This window comes from Argopecten irradians, chromosome 8 (assembly GCF_041381155.1).
Source record: "Argopecten irradians isolate NY chromosome 8, Ai_NY, whole genome shotgun sequence".
NCBI classification, from domain to species: domain Eukaryota; kingdom Metazoa; phylum Mollusca; class Bivalvia; order Pectinida; family Pectinidae; genus Argopecten; species Argopecten irradians.
Window position 1 is genome coordinate 8,332,584 of NC_091141.1, and position 22,559 is coordinate 8,355,142.

Below are 22,559 nucleotides of genomic sequence, written 5' to 3' on the forward strand. Positions count from 1 at the left end.
CCAAATTTGGCCACAAACATCCTTGGGGGGAGGGGAACAGAACTTGTATAAATTTTGGCTCTGACCCCCCGGGGGCAGGAGGGGCGGGGCCCAATAGGGAAAATAAAGGTAAATCCTATAAAACGCTACTTGTCCTAGAGTTCTGCATGGATTGTAACCAAATTTGGCCACAAACATCCTTGGGAGAAGGGGAACAGAACTTGTATAAATTTTGGCTCTGACCCCCTGGGGGCAGGAGGGGCGGGGCCCAATAGGGAAAACGAAGGTAAATCCTATAAAACGCTACTTGTCCTAGAGTTCTGCATGGATTGTAACCAAATTTGGCCACAAACATCCTTAAGGGAAGGGGAACAGAACTTGTATAACTTTTGGCCCTGACCCCCTGGAGGCAGGAGGGGCGGGGCCCAATAAGGGAAATAGAGGTAAATCCTATAAATCACTACTTGTCCTAGAGTTCTGCATGGATTGTAACCAAATTTGGCCACAAACATCCTTGGGAGAAGGGGAACAGAACTTGTATAAATTTTGGCTCTGACCCCCCGGGGGCAGGAGGGGCGGGGCCCAATAGGGAAAATAAAGGTAAATCATATAAAACGCTACTTGTCCTACAGTTCTGCATGGATTGCAACCAGATTTGGCCACAAACATCCTTGAGGGAAGGGGAACAGAACTTGTTTAAATTTTGGCTCTGACCCCCTGGGGGCAGGAGGGGCGGGGCCCAATAAGGAAAATAAAGGTAAATCCTATAAATCGCTACTTGTCCTAGAGTTCTGCATGGATTGTAACCAAATTTGGCCACAAACATCCTTGGCGGAAGGGGAACAGAACTTGTATAAATATTGGCTCTGATCCCCCGGGGGCAAGAGGGGTGGGGCCCAATAGGGGAAATAGAGGTAAATCCTATGAATCGCTACTTGTCCTAGAGTTCTGCATGGATTGTAACCAAATTTGCCAGAAACATCCTTGGGGGAAGGAGAAACAGAAAATTGTATAAATTTTGGCTCTGACCCCCCAGGGGCAGGAGAGGCGGGGCCCAATAGGGGAAATAGAGGTAAATCCTGTAAATTGCAAATAGTCATATAGTTCTGCTTGGATTTTTAGGTCATCTGACCCGAAGGGTAAGGATGACCTATTGTCATCATGCACCGTCCGTCGTTGTGCGCCGTGCGTAAACTTTTCATTCAAACGACTTCTTCTCAATAACCGAAAGGCCCAGGGTATCGATATTTGGCCTGTAGCATGCTGGGACAAAGGGCTACCAAGTTTGTTCAAATGAATGACCTTGACCTTCATTCAAGGTCACAGGGGTCAAAAAGGCTAAAATCTTTCAACGACTTCTTCTCAAGACCCAGAATGCCCAGGGTAATTATATTTGGCCTGTGTAGCATGCTGGGATGGAGGGCTACGAAGTTTGTTCAAATAAATGACCTTGACCTTCATTCAAGGTCACATGGGTCAAATAGGCTAAAATCTTTAAACAACTTCTTCTCAAGAACCAGTAGACCCAGGGTACTGATATTGGGCCTGTGACATGCTAGGATGAAAGGCTATCAAGATTGTTCAAATGAATGACCTAGATCTTCATTCAAGGTCACAGGGGTCAAAAACGCTGAATTCTTTAAACGACTTCTTCTCAAGAACAAAAAGGCCCAGGATACTCATATTTGGCATGTAGCATGCTGGGATGAAGGGCTACCAAGTTTGTTCAAATGAATGACCTTTACCTTCATTCGAGGTCACAGAGGTCAAATAGGCTTAAATCTTTAAACAACTTCTTCTCATGAACCAAAAGGCCCAGGATACTCATATTAAGCTTGCAGCATGCTTGGATGAAGGGCTACCAAGTGTGATAAAATGAATGACATTGACTTTCATTCAAGGTCACAGGGGTCAAAAAGGTTAAAATCTTTGAACGACTTCTTGAGAATAACTAGGAGGCCTAGAGACCTAATATTGGGCCTGTGACATGCTGGAATGAAGGGCTACCAAGTTTGTTCAAATGAATGACCTTGATCTTCATTCAAGGTCACAGAGGTCAAATATGCTAAAATCTTAAACGACTACATTGTGTTGTGCTAATAGTCAGATGACCGTTAAGGCCCATGGGCCTCTTGTAACCAAGTTTGGCCCAGAAACATCCTTGAGGTTAACAGAATTTGTATAAATTTTGGCTTTGACCCCTTGGAGCAGAAAGAGTGGGGCCCAATAGGGGAATTCAGAAAAGAAACAAGGAACTTGTATTCAGAACATTCCTTAAGGCATTACAAACCAGGTGAGCGACACAGGCCCTCAGGGCCTCTTGTTTTTCAGGTTGATCCGAAATCACAGCTGCCATCTTGAAAACACATTTTGAAATTCTTCTGAAGTTCTATTAGTGTTCGACCAGTGTTCTACCGGTGTGATTTGGCTGAAACTTGCTTGAAGTAATCCTGACATGGTCCTGACCAAGTGTTGTTGTGTTTTGGGTCAATCCAATATGACCGCACTGGCTCCGATTATCGTAAACATATTTCAAAGTTACCTGGTATTCAGCTTCAGTGCTGAAAATTAGTTTGATTGTAAGGAAGAGCTACCTAAGAAGTTATGTTATTTTAGAACTTGTCTTTCCAAATTCCAAGATGGATGCCAGAGTTACCATCTTGAAAACTTCTTAAATCTTTTCCTATTCAAATGGTGCCAATGTTGCATTGTCAGATGACCGTTAAGGCCCTTGGGCCGCTTCTTTACAGTGATTGGTAATTTAGTGAGGATCGGTTTACAAGTATGTATGTACAGTATAACTTGTCTAAACCGCCCTTGTTTAATCTGGATCTCTGTGTATTCTAGCATAATTTTATGGCATTTTCCTTCTTAATTTATAATAATTAAAACCTGTATAATCCGAAAACCTGACAATACTTGCCAGATATGCTGGTTCCATTGACATGCGGTTTAGTCAAATTACACTGAACAAGAATTCCACCAGTAGTGTAGAAACAGGTTTTTCATTTAAAGTAACAGTGACCTTGACCTTGAAGGAAACTTATTTATCACAAAGAAACCTTTTGAAAGACTTAGAGGCTGCTTCAACCAACAGAAACACCTGTATATATTGTAGCGGGATTGGACTGGGTCGATCATTGGTGACCAGGTAGCTCAGTCGGTAGAGCAATCGGCTAGTGTTCGGAGGGTCCGGGGTTCAAATCCAGGTCTGGCCCCTACATTTTCTCCTCTCCTGTTACAGAATTGGCGCCCAACTAAATAACCCACAGTGGTGGTGTTTGGAAGGGTCTCAAATGTCTTCGAGGGTGAAGACTTTGAGAAAGGAGGGAGGGGTGTAGCGGAATTGAACTGGGTCGATCATCAGTGACCAGGTAGCTCAGTCGGTAGAGCACTCGGCTAATTTTCGGAGGGTCCCAGGTTAGAATCCCGGTCTGGCCGCTACATTTTCTTTATCATAATGTCGCTTATATAATGTCACCAACTACGTGTTACAGAAAAACTAAAGAATAAACTGCTTTGTTCAATTTACTAGTTTATTTCAATTACGTTGTTACAATGTGATCACATCGGATGTGTTAATTTCTATAGCCATGGTAACTAATGTAGGTATATTATAGGTATGATGTAGAGAGACAAACTGCACCTTTACTAACGAGATGAGAAACAGCACTAGGATAAAATGTAAATCTGGAAATTAATTAGTATAATTAAAAATAATCATCGAGAGATTCAGAATTATGACTATATAAGATAATCTCGATATAATTGTTGACTTTTTACTACAAATCTCTGACCTTTTATTTGGTACAAATTCTGTATTTGCATATTTCAGAGTTACCTATCCGTGTGGATAGGTATAAATTGTGAAGTCATGTGTTTGCGAGTGTAACATCATACCTTAGGAGAAAATGATGTGAACTACGCTTACAAAATAATGAGGTCACAATGAATATCGACCCGCAAGGGAGGTAACTCTGTAATACAAAGATGGAATAGTATGTTGTATTTGATATGACTGTACAGAACTTACCTGGGTAAAGTATTAAAGCTAAAGCCCAGGACTACAGATAAATGAGATAATGTTAGAGTACTCTTTGCTTAATGTCAACCATCTGTCTATACCAAAACTTATTTCATATGAAAAACATATGGAAAACATATAACTGTTAAAACAAAAATCTTCTCGTAAGTTATTAATGAAAATTTCTGACCAATCACCAGATTGCTCTTTTTAATTAGTTCTAATTAACATAAACTTATAACCAATCATCAGACAGATAACAAAAGTTATCCGCTGTAGATATTTGATTTACACTTATTGCCATAAATGCAAATGAGCGATGTTTGAGAAATTGGTCAAAATATTGCTCTATACAGGCAAATGTACAATTTACAAACAGGAAAAAGACATGAAAAATTACTGGATAAGCTCTGTATAAACATAAGGGTATATATAATCCTTCTAATCAACTAAAAATCACAGCATTACATAGACATTCTATACACAGATAATCACTCTCAATATTAAAATGTAAAACTTAAATGGATACAAATGTCATGTAACAAAATCCACCAGGGAAAACAGAATCAGTTTACATAAAAATTTCAAGATTAGTTAGTTCTATATCTATAGCTATAATGTCACATCTAAAACTTATAAACTAGTGTCATTCCCAGTCGCTGTCCACACACTTCTAGCATTTCCTGTTTCCTTACTAAATGTTTCTTTCTTCAGTTACTGTATTGATCTGTCTAATGGTTAACTATATACTGTAACATATGGCATTATAGCTTCATTGCCCCGGATGACTGATAGTTTGTATCCGGGCTATTGTAAGCAAACTTATTTTCAAGTAAACTTAATTTCATGTTTCCATGCATAACTTTTTCACTACAGTTCAAACTTGTATACTGTACACTCTGATAAATTTTTGATAAATTTTTGCTATTTCTGATGGCCCACCAAAAAAAGAGGAAATATAATTGTGCACGGAAATAAGTTTGATTTACATTAGCTGAACTGGTAACCAGCTACAACAGGTTGAATGATAGTGTAGCGGGATTGGACTGGGTAAATCATCGGTGAACAGGTAGCTCAGGGGTAAAGCATTCGGTAAGTGTTCAGATGTCTCGGGGTTCGAATCCCAGTCTTGCCACTACATTTTCTCCTCTTTTGTTACAATAGTAATCTTTGTTCTTAAAACGACTGAATGAACATAACATACAAATATGTCATTAACCTTCTGAAAGAAACCTTATTTAATACGCGAGCCATGTAAATAAATATATATAGTAATATGTTAACATTTTTTTTCATTTTATATAATTTCCTAACATTTTTTTTTCATTTTATATAATTTCGGATTCTAAACTATAATTCTTAAACCTAAACATTTCAGACATATTCATATTGATCCATATTGATCTTGCATCAGATTAATCTACTCATGATTTGTTATTTAGAATTTTGTTACCCTGACAACCAGACTATTCACAACTAATGGACGGTCGTTATGAATAGGTTTTAACAGAATCAACATTTCTAACCCTGTAGCTAATGAGCCATTCACACACACACACACACATTGATACTGGTACTACTACAGTACAATACCTTGACCAGACAGTTAATTCACTCGGCATTAACACAGAATTACACATGTCATTGTTCTAAGATTAACTCATTCAAGCTCATTCATACACAGTAACATTTGTTTTTGCCCAAATCACTTGCTCCATCTTTTCTTTATGTTGGATATAGTTCTCTTCACTAATCAGGGTTATCATTGCCGACCTCGCAGGAGCTGGAGATGTATATTGAATTGTTTAGATGAGGGCTCCACTGTAATTACTATACCTAAGAGATACATAGGACCGTGTTAGCTGTTGGAACAATGCCACAATCAATACACATCCACTGTAATACCAGATAATGATCCAGCTTCAAGCTTTAATCTGATTGAGTTCTATTGCGATAAAAATTCTGATGCAATTGGAGTTTCTGATCACAAATCAAATGAACTACCATCGTAGTGGTATATTATATAATCACTGTCATCTTATATGCATCACTGTCAATATTATTGTCAATCTGCAAAGGTCATTTTCAATCTTAAATTTACTTAACACGCTAATAATGTGAGCTGCGGTGGTCAAGTGGTTAAGATGCTCCAACATATTACCACAAGCTCTCCACCTCTGGGTCACAAGTTCGAAACCTATAATGTTGGGCAGTTGCCACAGGTCAGTGCTTTTTCTTCCACACTCAGTTTACCTCATCTTTCTAAACCTGCACGTCCTTAAATGACCTTGGCTGAAAATGAGATATTCAACTAAACAACCCAAACCATTAACCTATATAGACATACCATATTCGACCCAATAAGCGCCCAGGGCATTTAAAAAATTGAAAAAGTGGTAATAAGACGAAATTATTGCAAATCTATACAGTTTTTGGTCAAAATTTATGCCTGGGCAATTAAAATCAAGGTCTCAAAAATGGGGAGGGGCACTTACAGGGACATGGGGGCGTATTGGGTCGAATACAGTATTTGAGTGTGTGATTATCGTGATATACTTCTGAATCCGTAGGCTATCCTTCGTTTCTTCATGTACATGGAGCTAGGACTGTTTTCAATGAAACTACATGACATGAAATACTTGTATACAATACATTCATAACAATCAGTCAAAACGCTAAACAATACCTAACATCTATCATCATACCTATCTATCATCATACAAATCATTGATCCTCATTTGAAAAAGAAATTTCTCAGAATGTACTGGTTATCATTACAAACTGTTACACTTTCCATATGTACATGTACGATTCCATTTTATGAACACACACACAAAATATGAATTTTTAAATATCTAATCTGTTCAGGCAAATTCAAGTTCATTTTCTATTTCATCTCATACTGAATAAGTATGGGTACTCGTAAATTATAAACAAAAATTGGGAAAATGAAATTATTTAAAATGATAAAGGCTTTGTAAAAACCAAATGTCCCCTAAACTATGGAATACAATGCATCACCAAACTTTTGCTTGAAATATTAGATATTTTACTGACTAAAATTAAGATTATGTATTACTTACCATGATAAGTTTATATGACCAGTTTGACTATAAAGCACTATCACAGATTCTGCTTTACTTAAAATGACACACACAAAAATGTAACATTTTCCATTATCGTTAAAAACTGTACAAATTGTCAAATAAAACAAATTTGAAAAATGGCTAGCTACACAATAAAGATATATGTCAATTATAATGTAGAGTCTACCGCAAAAAAGTATATATGCCATATGGTAATTATTTCTTTTAAAAACCTCTAGCTAATTACAAATGAACTTACAAAAACATATGTATTACAAAATTATGAAAAACAGGGTCAGGTTATGGATAAAGTAATGAAAATTACAAGTAAATATCTGCTTTTAAATATATATATTATTCTTCAAGAATGTTTTGAACATATCACACTTTACTATCTAAATGTGGTCGTCATTTCTTCTGGTAGCGTCTCATTAATTTGTGGTGAATAACATATATGGTCATATTGCATGTACATATTATATTTATGTATTTTTTTTAGCTGTAATATGAAATTATTTTCCTCATTTACCTAAACAGGCTATTTAGATTGCTATTATGAAATAACAAAAAAAAGGAAACTTAAAATGAACACTTATCGAGATATGTCCAGTTTCAAATACAGGACTATAAAAGTTATTAAAAATACATAAGGTTGTCTGGATAAAAAGTTTAGCAGAAGACATCTTGCCTGGTAATTCTGAAAATGGATTTCAGAAAATGGCAGTTTGTTCTAAAAGCTCAGCATGAACTTAATCAAGTTGTGTAAATGATGTACATGTAATTAGCATTATGATTCTAAGAATATTTGAACAAAGCTTTTGAATAATCCTTGTAATTATCAAAAGTAATACAATTAAAAGCACTGAATCACAGTTCACATTTTGAACTTCTATTATAAGCTACAAAATAATCAATATGAATGGTCAGCTCACTCAGAAAATATTTTCTTCCCAATGAAATCTGTCGGAGGAATGCTGTGAAATTATTCACCGAGCTTTTAAATCAATGCTGACTATAGTTATATATCACAGAATAACTTGGTAATAACTCTTGTCAATTAATTATGTACGTGTATTGACTCACAGTTAGATCACTTGGACTCCTGCTTGTGTTTTAATCTTGATCATTTAAACTCTTGTAAGAGTTGAAAATCAAAGAAAAACCAAATCCATCAGCTCATTTAAAAATAAATGTACATGACTCTATGGAATGGACACTTCTTAGTTCTATCGTGCAGGGACACAATCCAATACATTTTTCATGCAGATAAAATAATTCAGATGTCTTTCTTCTTAAAAATCGTCCTCCATGCTTTCGGCTAGAGAAGTACGAGACATCTGACTTGTTATCTCCTCCCTATGTGTCTCATCATCTTCTTTGATGTCCTCATCCACATCCTTCGTTTCATCGTCCACATCGAGATCATCTTTGGCCATTCGAGCGTAATCGTCCACATCCGGTGTAGCTGTATCTGTACTCCAATCGACCTCCTCCCCCTCTGGCTCATCCTTCCCAAAAACCTCAGCCTCCTCATTGAAGGAAACATGTTTTAGACTGCGGGATGTTTTGGACTGTTCTTCGTCGTTGTCACCACCAATATTCTGACCATTGTCCAGAGTGTTCTTGACCTCTTGTTGATCATTAATATTCTGACCATTGTCCAGAGTGTCCTTGACCTCTTGTTGGTCATTTTGTCCCTTGTGTGTGTCACCACCATCTGTAAGGTCACCAGAGTCTGTTTCAAGGTCATTAACAGGGGCCTCAGAGGACACTCCATCTACTTTGACCTCAGTTTCTTTATCCTCTGTCACTTTCTTGTCTTCCACTTTGTCTTCCCCTGCTGGTTCCTCAATTGTCTGTTCTGTTTTCAATGAGTCATGTCCTGTTTTAACGTCATCTAAAATATCTTCTCTAGATGTAAGGAAAAAAGCACCACCAACTTCTTCCTTCTCTTCTTTCTTCTCCTCATCTTTGTTCTCCTTTGTGTCATTCACATCTTTCACATCTCCTTTATCTGCTGTGTCCTTTGACTTGTCGTTTGTTGTACTATGGTTTGTATCTCCACTTACACCATCTACCGGCGGGTGTTGTGGATGCTGTGGCGTCTCCGTATCAGCACAGCCCTGTGGTTCTGGTCTTTCCTCACCTTCCAACTTATCCCATACCTTCTCAGCGAATAGTTTCCTCTGAGCGGATGCTACATGTTTCGGAACGCCATCTTTCTCCGCGAATGGTAGACTAAATCCTGTGGATACCTCATCACTCCTTTTGTCCTTAGGGGGTGCTACTGCCTTCCTTGGAGAGTTTGATGATTGTTTGGGAGTTGGAACCCTCGCCCTGGCAGGAGCCGTACCCGGACGACTATCCATGTTTACACTCTGTCCTGAGAGTTTGAAATTTTTAGAATTACTTTTTGGATCTGTCTGGTTTAATACCCTGTCAGATTCCAGGCGGTAAGATGGACGAGGACTTTTCTCTTCACTGGCATCATCTTCCTGGAAGTCTGCCCCACCAAAAGATTTATTAGCTCTGTCATCAAAATTTTTTATCCCAGTATCAATAGACTTCTTTCCCTCAAGTACTCGATGGATCCTCTTCTTCGCTATTTCTGGTACAATCTTGGCTAATTCTGGGTCAGACTTAGCAAGCTCCTCCCTTTGTTGTTGTATTTCCTTTTTCTGTTTTACCTCATGTTTACGTTTCTGTTGCAGCCAATCCTCATAAGACATTCTTTGTTTGTTTTCTTGAGATTTATCTCTGGCAGTTGATCGCCTTGGTGATGCAGATGCGTTGCGTTGTGGTGGGACTACGGAAGCACTTTTAGGTCGCTCTCTCATGGCGAGTTTGATACGACCTGCTACAGGACGCTTGTAGATAAACTTTGAGGCTGGCGGGTGTGGTTCTGCCCTTAATGTGTTGGCTTGTTTCTGTTCTTCTTCCTTCTGACGAACTTCCTGTGGATTATCTCCCTCGTTGTTCTCTCCATTTTTGGTAGGTGGAGCTGACTGTGGACGTAAGGGTTTTCCTGGAACCGTCAGTAGGCTAGCATTTTCTTGATCAATTCTTTCCCTTATCCTGATATTTTCCCTCACTTTTTCCTCCCTTAACTTTACCTTATTTTCCTTCTGCTTCTTTTTCATCCATTTATCAACCAGTTTTTGGGACTCTAGTCTCTTTTCAAACTTTTCATTTGCTTCCAATATTAGCTTTTGTCTTTCTTCTTTTCTCTTCTGTCTCTCTTCTTTCTTCTTCTTTCTGTGATAGATATCCTTTTGTTTGAGCCAGGACAATAGCTTTGGGTTGTTACTATACTTGATGTGGTGATCTGTCGGCTCGACAGGTTCCTTACCTCGAGGAGACCCGGTCGTCTTACTACTGCTGGGAGTCCTACTGCTTGGAGGGTCGTCATGGTAACCATTGTGTTGTTGTGTAGAATCCACAGTTGAACCAGAATCCTTCCTTTTCTGATCTGACATTTTCTTTTTCTTCTTTTTCTTGCTGAATCCTTCACCATTGATGTCTGTTCGGACTTTCTGTTGTTGTTTAGCTGTTGATGCCGTCATCACATTCCTGATGGTGTAATATGTGCCTTCTTCTCCTGTCAAATGTTGCAGTTCAGCTGAAACATTAACGTAAGTTGGTTAAGTTCAGGTAGATATGAGATTGTGTTTTTAACCTACATTACATATCAAACAAGCTGCTCCTAGTTTGGTAATTATTTAACTTCACAGCAACCTGACTCTAATATTTTAATGTTTTTTAGCAGCAGCATTTTTGGACTATCCTGAGCCTTATAAAACTTTTTTCTCCCATATTTTACAAGGATATCCCATGGTTTCTAGGGAAAAGATGACTCCTTATCTTGTGCTCTAAACAATTATGTGACATCATCAATATGTAACCGCAGCATGCATTGTTGATGACATCTTCAATTTTGACACATAAAGAGGTTCCTGTGATATTAACACAATGAAAAACCTGGAAAGCAACTGAAATGTCATGCTTTTTTATTTTTGCTAAGTATTGGAGAAAAAGAATCAAACATCGATCTGTCAAGCGAACAGGGATATCTCAATTTTTGTGAAAGATATGGACCCTTGACAAACCTCGGGTTGACAAGTGAAAATCTTTCAGTCGGATTGAGATATCCCTATCCACTTGACAGACCCATATAAAATTCTATCAGTCTACCCTGTACAGTATAACAAACTTTTGTCTATCCTGAGCATTGAACTATCCTGAACGTTAAACAAATTTTTGACTACCCTGAGCATTATATAATATTTGAACTATCCTAAGCATTATATAACAATTGAACTATCCTGACATATTAACATCCTGCAGCATATATATTTGAACTATCCAAGCATTATATAAATTTGAACTATCCTGAGCATTATATAACAATTGAACTATCCTAATTGCTAAATATATAATATAAGCATTATTAACATTTGAACTACCTAGCATTATAAACATTTGAACTACCTAGCATATATATAATTAACTTTGCATTATATAAATTGAACTATCCTGAGCATTATATAACATTTGAACTATCTGACATTATATAAATTTGAACTACCTGGCATTATATAACATTTGAAACTACCTACAGCATTATATAACATTTGAACTACCCTAAGCATTATATAACATTTGAACTACCAAGAATTATATAACATTTGAACTACCCTAAGCATTATATAACATTTGAACTACCCTAAGCATTATATAACATTTGAACTACCCTGAGCATTATATAACATTTGAACTACCCTAAGCATTATATAACATTTGAACTACCCGAGCATTATATAACATTTGAACTACCCTAAGCATTATATAACATTTGAACTACCCTGAGCATTATATAACATTTGAACTACCCGAGCATTATATAACATTTGAACTACCTAAGCATTATATAACATTTGAACTACCTAAGCATTATATAACATTTGAACTACCCTAAGCATTATATAACATTTGAACTACCCTAAGCATTATATAACATTTGAACTACCCTAAGCATTATATAACATTTGAACTACCCTAAGCATTATATAACATTTGAACTACCCTAAGCATTATATAACATTTGAACTACCTAAGCATTATATAACATTTGAAACTACCCTGAGCATTATATAACATTTGAACTACCCTGAGCATTTATATAACATTTGAACTACCCTGAGCATTATATAATGATAACATTTGAACTACCTAGCATTATATATATAACATTTGAACTACCCTGAGCATTATATAACATTTGAACTACCCTGAGCATTATATAACATTTGAACTACCCTAAGCATTATATAATATTTGAACTATCCTGAGCATATATATAATACATTTGAACTACCCTGAGCATTATATAACATTAACTATCTGATTTTACCCTGAGCATTATATTATATTTGATATTGAATACCTGATTGCATATATTTGATTAACATTTGAACTACCCTGAGCATTGTATATATGAACATTATGTAATAATTGGTATATCATGAGCATTATGTAATAATTGGTATATCATGAAGCATGTATAATGTAATAATTATCAGACATATAATAATTGGTATATCATGAGCATTATGTAATAATTGGTATATCATGAGATTATGCATAATGTTATATAATATCATGTTATGAATAATTGGTATATCATGAGCATTATGTAATAATTGGTATATCATGAGCATTATGTAATAATTGGTATATATAGCATTATGTTATTGGTATATCATGAGCATTATGTAATAATTGGTATATCATGAGCATATTTATTATATTATGTAATAATTGGTATATCATGAGCATTATGTAATAATTGGTATATCATGAGCATTCATGAGCATTATGTAATAATTGGTATATCATGAACATTATGTATAATTGGTATATCATAAGCATTATGTAATAATTGGTATATCATGAACATTATGTAATAATTGGTATATCATGAGCATTATGTAATAATTGGTATATCATGAGCATTATGTAATAATTGGTATATCATGAGCATTATGTAATAATTGGTATATCATGAGCATTATGTAATAATTGGTATATCATGAGCATTATGTAATAATTGGTATATCATGAGCATTATGTAATAATTGGTATATCATGAGTTATAACTTATCCTAAGTTATAACTTAAACTAGGTAAGATAATTCTATGGCATATTTTCGGCAGTGTTTGATGGACATTGAATTTATTTGAAGATAATCCAGGGATCAATCTAGGTTTTGGGGGAAACTACCCTTTTTCAAAATAGGGGAAAAGTTTGGCGAAATATAGGGGAATTGGCATCTTCTTAGTTTGGTCCAAAATTATATTCATTTTGACGAAAAAGTACTGTACAACAGCGAATTTTATTTTTGAATTTAGCAAAGCAAGATTTTAAGCTCAAAAATGACAAATTTGAGTTTATCATAAAATATGCAGTAGCTGTATGATAAATATGAAGAAATTTGCAAACGAAATTCTAAAAAAAATAATGAAAAATTAGTCATAGGAGAAATTGTGTTACAAAAACGGTCATTTTTTTAGCTTCAAATGTTGAATTTTTAAATCTTCAGGGGAATTTTAGGCCTGAAGGGAATTCATTCCTTGAGTTTAAATTTACCCATAAACGGTAAAAAATCAGAGCTAGATTAATCCCTGTAATTATAATACAATATATGGGGTTTGCTGTTATCATTCCCAGTTTGTTTTGTAATATCAATTAATATGCAAAGAAATAGATTACAATATTTATCGGGGTAATATCAATAATCACTTCACTTTTCCTTCCTGATCTGACATTTTCCATGAATTAGGATAAGTTCAAATCTGCCAGCACATCTGTTTTCTCCCTCTGTCTACAGACCATCAAAGTCAATACACCTGTATGTTTGGCCAAATTAATTACATCAGCATCAATTAACTATTCTACCACTAGCTAATGTTTGCCAATACCGACAACTTAACAAATACTCTATTCATGCCAACGGAGAGCTTTACACATCAAAAAATAAACGGCATTTCCATTGAATAAGTCAGGATATTGGTAATAGTATTGATTGGTAAGTGTGTTTGCTTGTTCAATCAAGGGTTTCACTTGATTCCTACCTCAACTTAAAAGTCTGCATGACCCTTTTATACACAATATAGACTGTTTTTCTTTTGACAAATATATCTCACCAGGAACACTTAGACATAAAATTAAGAACTAGAACAATTTCAACATTATTAAGATTTTTAGAGGAGAATGGAGCAAAAACACTAATGAAAAGCAAACCCCCCATGTGTTACTGCCGAATGGAGCAGAAACATCACACCCGATTGGTCACACTTGTTGTGTTGCCAACGACAACTGGTCACACACTCATCATCACAGAGAATGCAAGAGCGGTTAGAACACAAGAAATAAAACCAGAAAAAAATGAACACATAATAATGAAATGTCTTTAACAAGTCCAAAAGGCCTGTAACATGAAGCTCAAATGATAAATTCTTACTCTCCAGCTTCCAGTCTTCTAAACATAAAACATAATCTATACACAAACATGTACATTGCCTAATCAATAAATTTAGAACATTTTGGAAAACAACACTCTCATCTCTCCCACACACTAAATCCCAACCATGACACACATTCCTGGGTCTCTCACAACGCCCTAGATACAATATAAACCAATAATGGATACCCCTTTACCAAACATAGTCCCCACCCCTAGAAACATCTTACCATATTTAACCCATTAAGCACCCAGGGCACTTACATAAAAAGGAGGTGCTTAATAGGATCAACTTTGGACTATCATTTAAAAACATAATGCACAAAGTAAGGTATATATCTATTTGAAATGAAAGTAAGAAACCATACTTTTTCTTATGTTTAGTTTTCAGGGTAAGTAAGTGAAATTGAAGCTTCTAAAAGGGGCACCTACAGGGATGAGAATGCTAATAAGGTCAAATATTACTCACCATGAGTGCTGGCTGACATAGGACGCCTCCTCTGGGGTACCCCTGGGGGTTTGATGTCACTAAGCATGCCCGTCCCAGGTAGGAGAATTCCCGAGGGTTGCAGTCCATGGCTAACCTTAGTGTAGGAATCCCGTAATGTCTGGATCTGATTGAAGTACTCCCGTGTGACCTGTGGTCGACAGTCACTAAAGTTTGTCTGTACAAGTTCATGGAGTTCTTGGTACTTCCGATTTAATCGTTCCTCAATAAACACATCAGGATTTATATCCATGGACCTAAATTTCCGTAAAGGAGACCGATTTAAAAGTTTAGTTTTCCGACCTTGCTGGTTCCTTTTTCTATGTCTATGACCTTGCTCACTCATAGTATCATGTGGCTTTGAATTGTTTTTAAGATTTAGACTTGTTTGAACACCATAAGAATGTGGGGAAGATGATTTTGATCTTGATCTTGATTTTGAACGTGAACGAGATCTCGATCTTGAAGGTGATCTCGATCTTGAGCTTGAATATGACCTTCTTCTAGCAGACCGTGGTGTTCCTCGCTTTGGCGACCTTGAGTGTGATCTTGATCGCGACCTTGACTTGGAACCATCTGACCAAAAACTTGATGAGGATGAACGAGAACTTGACCTTGAACGTGACCTTGACTTTCCATTTTTAACAGGGACTGAAGGTACAGAAATTGACCCTTGACCTGTTGGAGGCTTTTTTGCGTATATTATTCGTTCATGTTGTTCTTTGGTTCTGGACCGTGACTGGCGAGTGTTTTCGGCCTCCTTCCCGGCCTTAGTTTTTCCCTTCTTTGTATAACTCCCGTTCATTTTTTCGTAGAAGAGGTTGCCACCATTTTCCTTTATAAGACTATCTAACAGTGCGTCCCTCTCCTCTGCACCCTCCTCACTGCTGTTATCTTGTACCAATTTCTCTAGCAATTTCAGCGACTTTTTCTTTGGTTGTTTCCGTGGCAACATACTCACTTGTCAACCATATTGGTAAGCCTCACACCTACAACAATGATACATAAGAATTATTACCAAAGCCGTAAATATTTTAATAAATCAAAAATACTGTTTTCTATTGTTTCCTAGAGCTTGAAGCAAAACATTACTCACTTTTCATTTCTGACAATGTGAATTGTACACATTTTTGTTTTATGAATAGTTAATGCACTCAAACAGAATGCTATAGCATGCATTGTCTATAGAATCCTTAGAATTAGTAGTTTAGATTTACTGGACCAGTGCACTAAAAAGCTGTAGGTATTTGAATGTGTTTTAATAATTCAGTAATGTCAAGTTGTCATAAACGGGGTAGAGACATGTTTACAATAAACTTCTCTTTTGTATAGATCTAGATGCATAGCTACTTGACGAGCCCTGGCTGTTTTTTATATTTACACACCATTTACTATGACAAAAAATGTCACCACTACAATATTACATATGTGATTCTCAATATTGTACAGATACATGAACTGGGTGTGATTTAAGATGCTTCAAATACCTCTGCTTTAAATAGGTGGGTCTGCTTGATGGGATATAGGATAGTTGAAACAATTTAACAGAATCTCTGTATATGAACAGGATGTTTGGTGAGTTGCTTCAATATCCATGCACATAGAATGATTGTTCTTTGGTGGTTTTTTTTTAGGTTTTCACCAAGTTCCTGTAATTGTGAGTTTATCCATGTCAATGATATTTCTTTTGGTAGTTTTTACTGTGTGGCCTTCTGTACATGTATGATTGGGTATGAATATTTTAACAGTAGAAGTTAGTCGTGTGGATACAAAGAAGAGATTTTCAATTATGTTCACTTAGAATGGTTATTTTTACACATTCTAAAGCCCTGTACATATATCCATAGGTTCATGTACAAAATGTATATACTTGAAGTATACAAACTTTGATCATAATCAATTATAGACTGATATTGAAACATGGGCTTGTTTAACCAATTTAATTGCTTCATATGGTATGTATATGTGTGTGATTAAAAGAAAACAAGTGTTGATGAAAAAATACCATCTAATCAAAAGACAAGAGTTCAAAATTTAAGATTTCGTTAAGATGTTAAAGAATGAAATTACAATGAAATCTGATTTAGAGACCACCTCTGTATAATGACCACCTACATATTAAGACCATTTTCTTAGGGTTTTCAATGGACAATTATAATACATGTACAATGATTCTATGAATTACCGTAATCGCCGGAATTAGCGCCCCTACCCCTATAAGCACCCCTCCTCTTTTCTGGAGAAGAGTTGAAGTTGTATAAGTTGTATGGCTCATTAATAAGAGTTCCCCTTTGTTACAATCATTTAAGCCCCCTAGGCGGTAATCACAGTGAATAACGGTAATAGAGACAACTTGTCCCTTGGGTGGTCTTTATAGACAGGTTAGAGCGTATTTTTAATCAAAAATCTAATCAGTAAAGTATTTATCTTTACCTTCATAACCATAACTACAATTAGTTACCTGTAATGATGATTCAGTACACTCCCTACCTGATTCAAACCATTTTCATGTCCTAAAGATACATTATTGTGAAAAACTTGCGATTCAAGTCGTACTATAGGGTTGCAAGATGTTAGAAATGATTACCACGGTAGAAATGTATGACGACATGGCCAATGTTATTCTCATATACTTCAGTAGAATTTGTAAAACATACATTAAGACCATGCATGGACAGAAGAACTACTGGTAGTAACAACTGTATTTATGTAAGGAAACATCAGATGTGGTTGAAAACAAAGAAAAAAGAATGTCAAAAGAAAACATTGCTGAGAGAGGAAGAGAAGAAACAGAGTGGAGATCATAGGATAAAGCTTGTGATGGCTTGGCAGCAGACAGAGGAGACATAGAAACTAGTGCCCACTTGATATCCCCTGTCAGCAACAATACATAGGACACTTAGGGAGTTGTTTGCTAGTTTGATTAAATTAATGTCCTATTAACAGTCATGGTCATGCAAGGACGACCTCCTAAAAATGCACTATATTGTGTGTATAAAGTGTGTGGTGCATATTTCCGGAGACTGCAGTATATCCGTGTTGTGTCTTCTTGTATACAAGAACTCTTGCCCCTTTTATGCCGTCGAAGACACCAAGCAACACACCCCTGAGTATACACATGGGTCTGATGTCTAAAACAATCTTATATGGTGATAAATTCATGGCAGATGTTTTAATGTCATCACTCAAATATCAGCGAAATAATAGGAATAAAATCCTGTTCACTAAAGCAGTGGTATAAGGGTTGTATATAGTAAGGATTTATTAATTACCAATATTTACTAAGGATCAAACAATAACAAAACAACACCAACGAGTCCGAGAAGTATTTTCCCGATTCAGAAATATGTGTCACATGTGTTTACGATACTTGGGTTGACAAAATAGCTTATAAATAACCTGCTGTCGATAAAACACACCAATACTTGATAAGGCAAACTGTAGACCCACATGGCGATATATTTACATGATTTCTACAACAAAGGCAGCCCTGCTTTGTTGTGTACAGGAAGGCCGATACCAAAGAAAATAGATTGATGACCTGTAACAATCATACTCAATCAGACGGGCTTCCTTTGTTTACGGCCAATTTTAAATTCGTGCACAATAAACCAGAATACAAAATGAATTTAGGTTCAGTAATTGTAAACAGCTATTTGATACTAAAGACCCATTTTGTTGGGAATTTAAACGGAAATTGGTCATTCCTGCTACCCTCCTCTGCGGTACGGTCACATGTATTTTAACAGACATGCTTATACTGGTCTTCAATAAATATCAAAATACGTAAGTCATGAGCATTACCAGGACAGGTACCCAGGTAAATTAATTCAAACCTTCCTCAATCACAGACAAATATAAAAAGCATTTTCATTTTTTTGTTCTTTTTAGGTGAATAAATTTTGATAATTATAAATTCACCTGAATTAAACTCATTTTAATACAACTGCATTGAGATCTATAAATAGCTAAGTGGTTAAGGTGTTCTGTACTATGGGTACTGATCATAGGTCAGTTGTTTATCTCTAGGTACTCCGGCTTTCTTCTATCGCCCAAACCTGGCAGGTCTACAATACATTTGTATCACTTTTCTTGCCAATATTAGTGCCCCGCTTTATTCATCACACGGGCTGAGAACCTGAGACAGCATGTATAATATATATAAAATATTTTCCAATTTATCTGAATATGCTTCAGATAAATTTGTCTCAAAGCACTTTTAAGAATGCATTCTATTTCCCTATATGGCTCTGCTCATGTGGACACTTGAGAATAGAGGTGGGGTGACAAAGATGAACATTTGGTGGGACGACAGAAGCCACACCACTGCATCCGTTCACAGGCCCTTGGGATAAGGTGACAGCTAAAACTGTATTGTCAAATTTTAACAATTGAAGAATTAATTTTAGCTTATTCCATTCATACTACATACATGCATGTAGTATCAGACATGCATATAATGTCCATTACGCTGAATTGGATTGATATGTAAACAAAAGCAAAATAGGGGGCAGAATTCAGCATGTATTTAACTACTTAAAATAGAATATCTGTGGTCGTCACCACCGTGAAGTCAGGAACTAAATGTTTATTTAATCTACAGGTGATATTCCTGGATTCTCCAGGTCTTCATTATCGCTGTCATTTACACAAATCCTGTCAGGACTGTATAGGTAATTCTTTAGCTAACCAACAGAGCAGAAAATTCTATCACTTGTCAATTTCTATAACAGAGATCTGTGTCAATGCCAAATTTGGTACTTCTGTGAACCTGTACATTCTTTATACATATTGATCCAAATAATCAATTTATCATCTACCTGTACCCAACCCAAGGTTGGAGTATGAAAAGAAAGTCTTTCAATACTTCTTATCTTCGATTTCTTACCCAGCCACTTACCTCGAATGTTAAAAGTCCCTATCAACATGTTATACATGTATGATGTTTGGTTAGAGGGTCTGGTCACTGAGAAACCTCGTCAAAAAGCCTTGTCAGATTTGGATATTTTGGACATCAGATTATTCATTGATAAAAATCAAGACATCAGTAACATTCAAATTGTAAACATTTGCAGTTTCGTAATGAACTTTTTTTCTTGACATGCAGACTAGTGTATCTACCGGTACAAATTGTTACCTTATAGAATAGTAACTGCCATCATGAATCTTTGCCAGTAACACTAACATCAAAGTATACTAACCATACTTAACATTCAGTTTAAATTGTCAATCTGGTCCCAAATTTTGATCCTATTATCCCTACAGAATAAATTTGAAATACAGTTGATCACGTTGACAATGACCAATTACAAAGTAGATCAGTGATAAGTTGATGTGAGCAGTAAGATAGTGATGACTTATCGATGGTGAAACAGACTCTGGGAAACAGAAAGGATCGCTTCTTTGCCTCCACTTAACTCTCACTTCAGGTTTGGTTTAGCCCTTCGAACACTAGAATGAGGCTTAAACCAATTGATCTACCTAGTCATTGATGATTAACTCAATCTATCGTGCTGTTAACCTCTTACTTCCAGTACAATATTCTCCTCAACATTCTCCTAATGCTTGAAGCAGGTTTAAATGTCAACCTTGTCATAATTGTGGGATTGGACTGGTTGATCATCATTGACCAGGTAGCTCAGTGATTGAGCATCAACTAGTGTTTGGAGGTCCCGGGTTCGAATCCCAGTCTGGCCGCTACATTTTCTCCTCTCCTTTTACAAAGTTAGCGCCCATTGCCAACTAGAATACCCACGGTAGTGGTATAAGGGTCTTGTATGTGTTCGAAGATGAAGACTTTGAAAAAAGGAGGTAGGAATGTAGCGAGATCGGGCTGGGTCAATCATCGTGACAGGTAGCTTTGCGGTAGAACATTCGGTTAGTGTTCGAAGGTCTGGCCGCTACATTTTACAATTGTTAAAGCGAAGCAGATAGGACACAAAGTAACCAGACTTGGATTTGCACCTGGGAATCCTCAGAACCAATTATGCCTGGTTGAATATCATGGATTAATGTTCTGCTAAAAGCAAGGGTTATTTAAGGATGGCATCCCAGGTATGTGATGTGTTGGAGGATATTTAAGCAAAAGCATTAGAATTTATGTAAGTATTGATAGACAGGCTCATATAGGAATGTGTCAGGTTTAGGAGGTGGAGGAAATCTGGTGTACCTGGAGCACAATCTCCAACCTGTGGTAAGTACCTGGAAACTGCCTCACGTGGGATTCTAACTCAAAACCTGGGGATGGAGAACTGGTCATAAAACATAAGAATACCCTATCCACTTGATCACATTGATCGGTCCAATCTAGTCCCAATACAGTACCCAAGGAAAAGGAAATAAGGATGATCAGTAGGGATGGTGTAGGGCCAGAGCGCAGTGATCAATAGGTGGAACTCGCTGACACCATTTGGTTTCAGGCCAGGTCAACTCCAATTCAGACTGACCTCCGAGAAGCCCCATTTACCTAGATCTTTTCAACAAATGAATGATTCATCTTCCCAAATATAGCAATCTGTAGAGATTATAGAGGTGATTTGCATACTATAACAAAATGGCGATGACCAGGAGGAAGATGTAAAGGAAACTACTGTATTGACATAATATAACATGCATGCATGATAAAATGGATTGCTATGGGTAGATAAATTATGTGTTGAAAAGACCAAGTTAAGTGACGCTTCTCGGTGGTAATGTTTTGTAAGTAGCTCAATCGGAGATGACCTGGCCCGATACCAAATGGTGTCGGCGAGTTTCACCTTTTGATATAGCACTGCACTCTGGCCCTTCACCAGACATTTATCTGTCATTATGTCTAAGTATGGTGTCAGGGCCAGAGTATCTCCGGCTAGCAGGTAACATAATGATATAATTATACAAATGAGATATATATATATATATGCTAGCTAGTTTAACATGCAAGTGATATGATATGAAACATACCAATGATATTCAACTGTACCATGTGGCACACAAGAAACATATACATAGTTCCTAAATATATTACATGTGACATATAAAGTAATCAGTTGGTAATTATTTACAAATAGTAGCATGCAGCTAGGTAACTTGTTGTAGGTGACATGATTGTTATTAGGTAGGTATGACATACAAGTAACATAAATTACAAATTGTAAATATTTGTTTAGTAAACAATAAATACTATCTGACTATACCCACTAACTTAGTTATAATAGAATGTACATGGATGTGTATTATGTGGTCCATTTTATGATCAAATTTCACTAGTTTGAGACCTAGAGCTACTTGAAGTTATTTTTAAATGATAGATTAATATTGGGGGTTAAACTTACGATAAGTGTCTTTTTATCCACGTAATGCCACATAAAGTTACATCCCATGTAATCCCACGATATATGTCTATATAATATACTGGTTCAGCATGCCGACAACACGGTGTTTACAACCACATTGTGATGGGGTCAACAGGTCAATCTACCAAT

At 36.4% G+C, this 22,559-nt stretch overlaps 1 protein-coding gene across 1 annotated transcript; it reads right to left on the minus strand.

Moving 5' to 3' along the window:
* Positions 1-3,497: 3,497 nt before the first annotated feature.
* Positions 3,498-22,538, minus strand: LOC138329266 (glutamic acid-rich protein-like). The gene is made up of 3 exons (XM_069276125.1): positions 22,410-22,538; positions 15,079-16,085; positions 3,498-10,708 (listed from the first exon to the last, which is right to left on the minus strand). Exons 2-3 carry the CDS (start codon positions 16,049-16,051, stop codon positions 8,382-8,384), a joined length of 3,300 nt encoding a protein of 1,099 aa, XP_069132226.1. The 5' UTR covers positions 16,052-16,085; positions 22,410-22,538; the 3' UTR covers positions 3,498-8,381.
* Between the last annotated feature and the right edge of the window lie 21 nt (positions 22,539-22,559).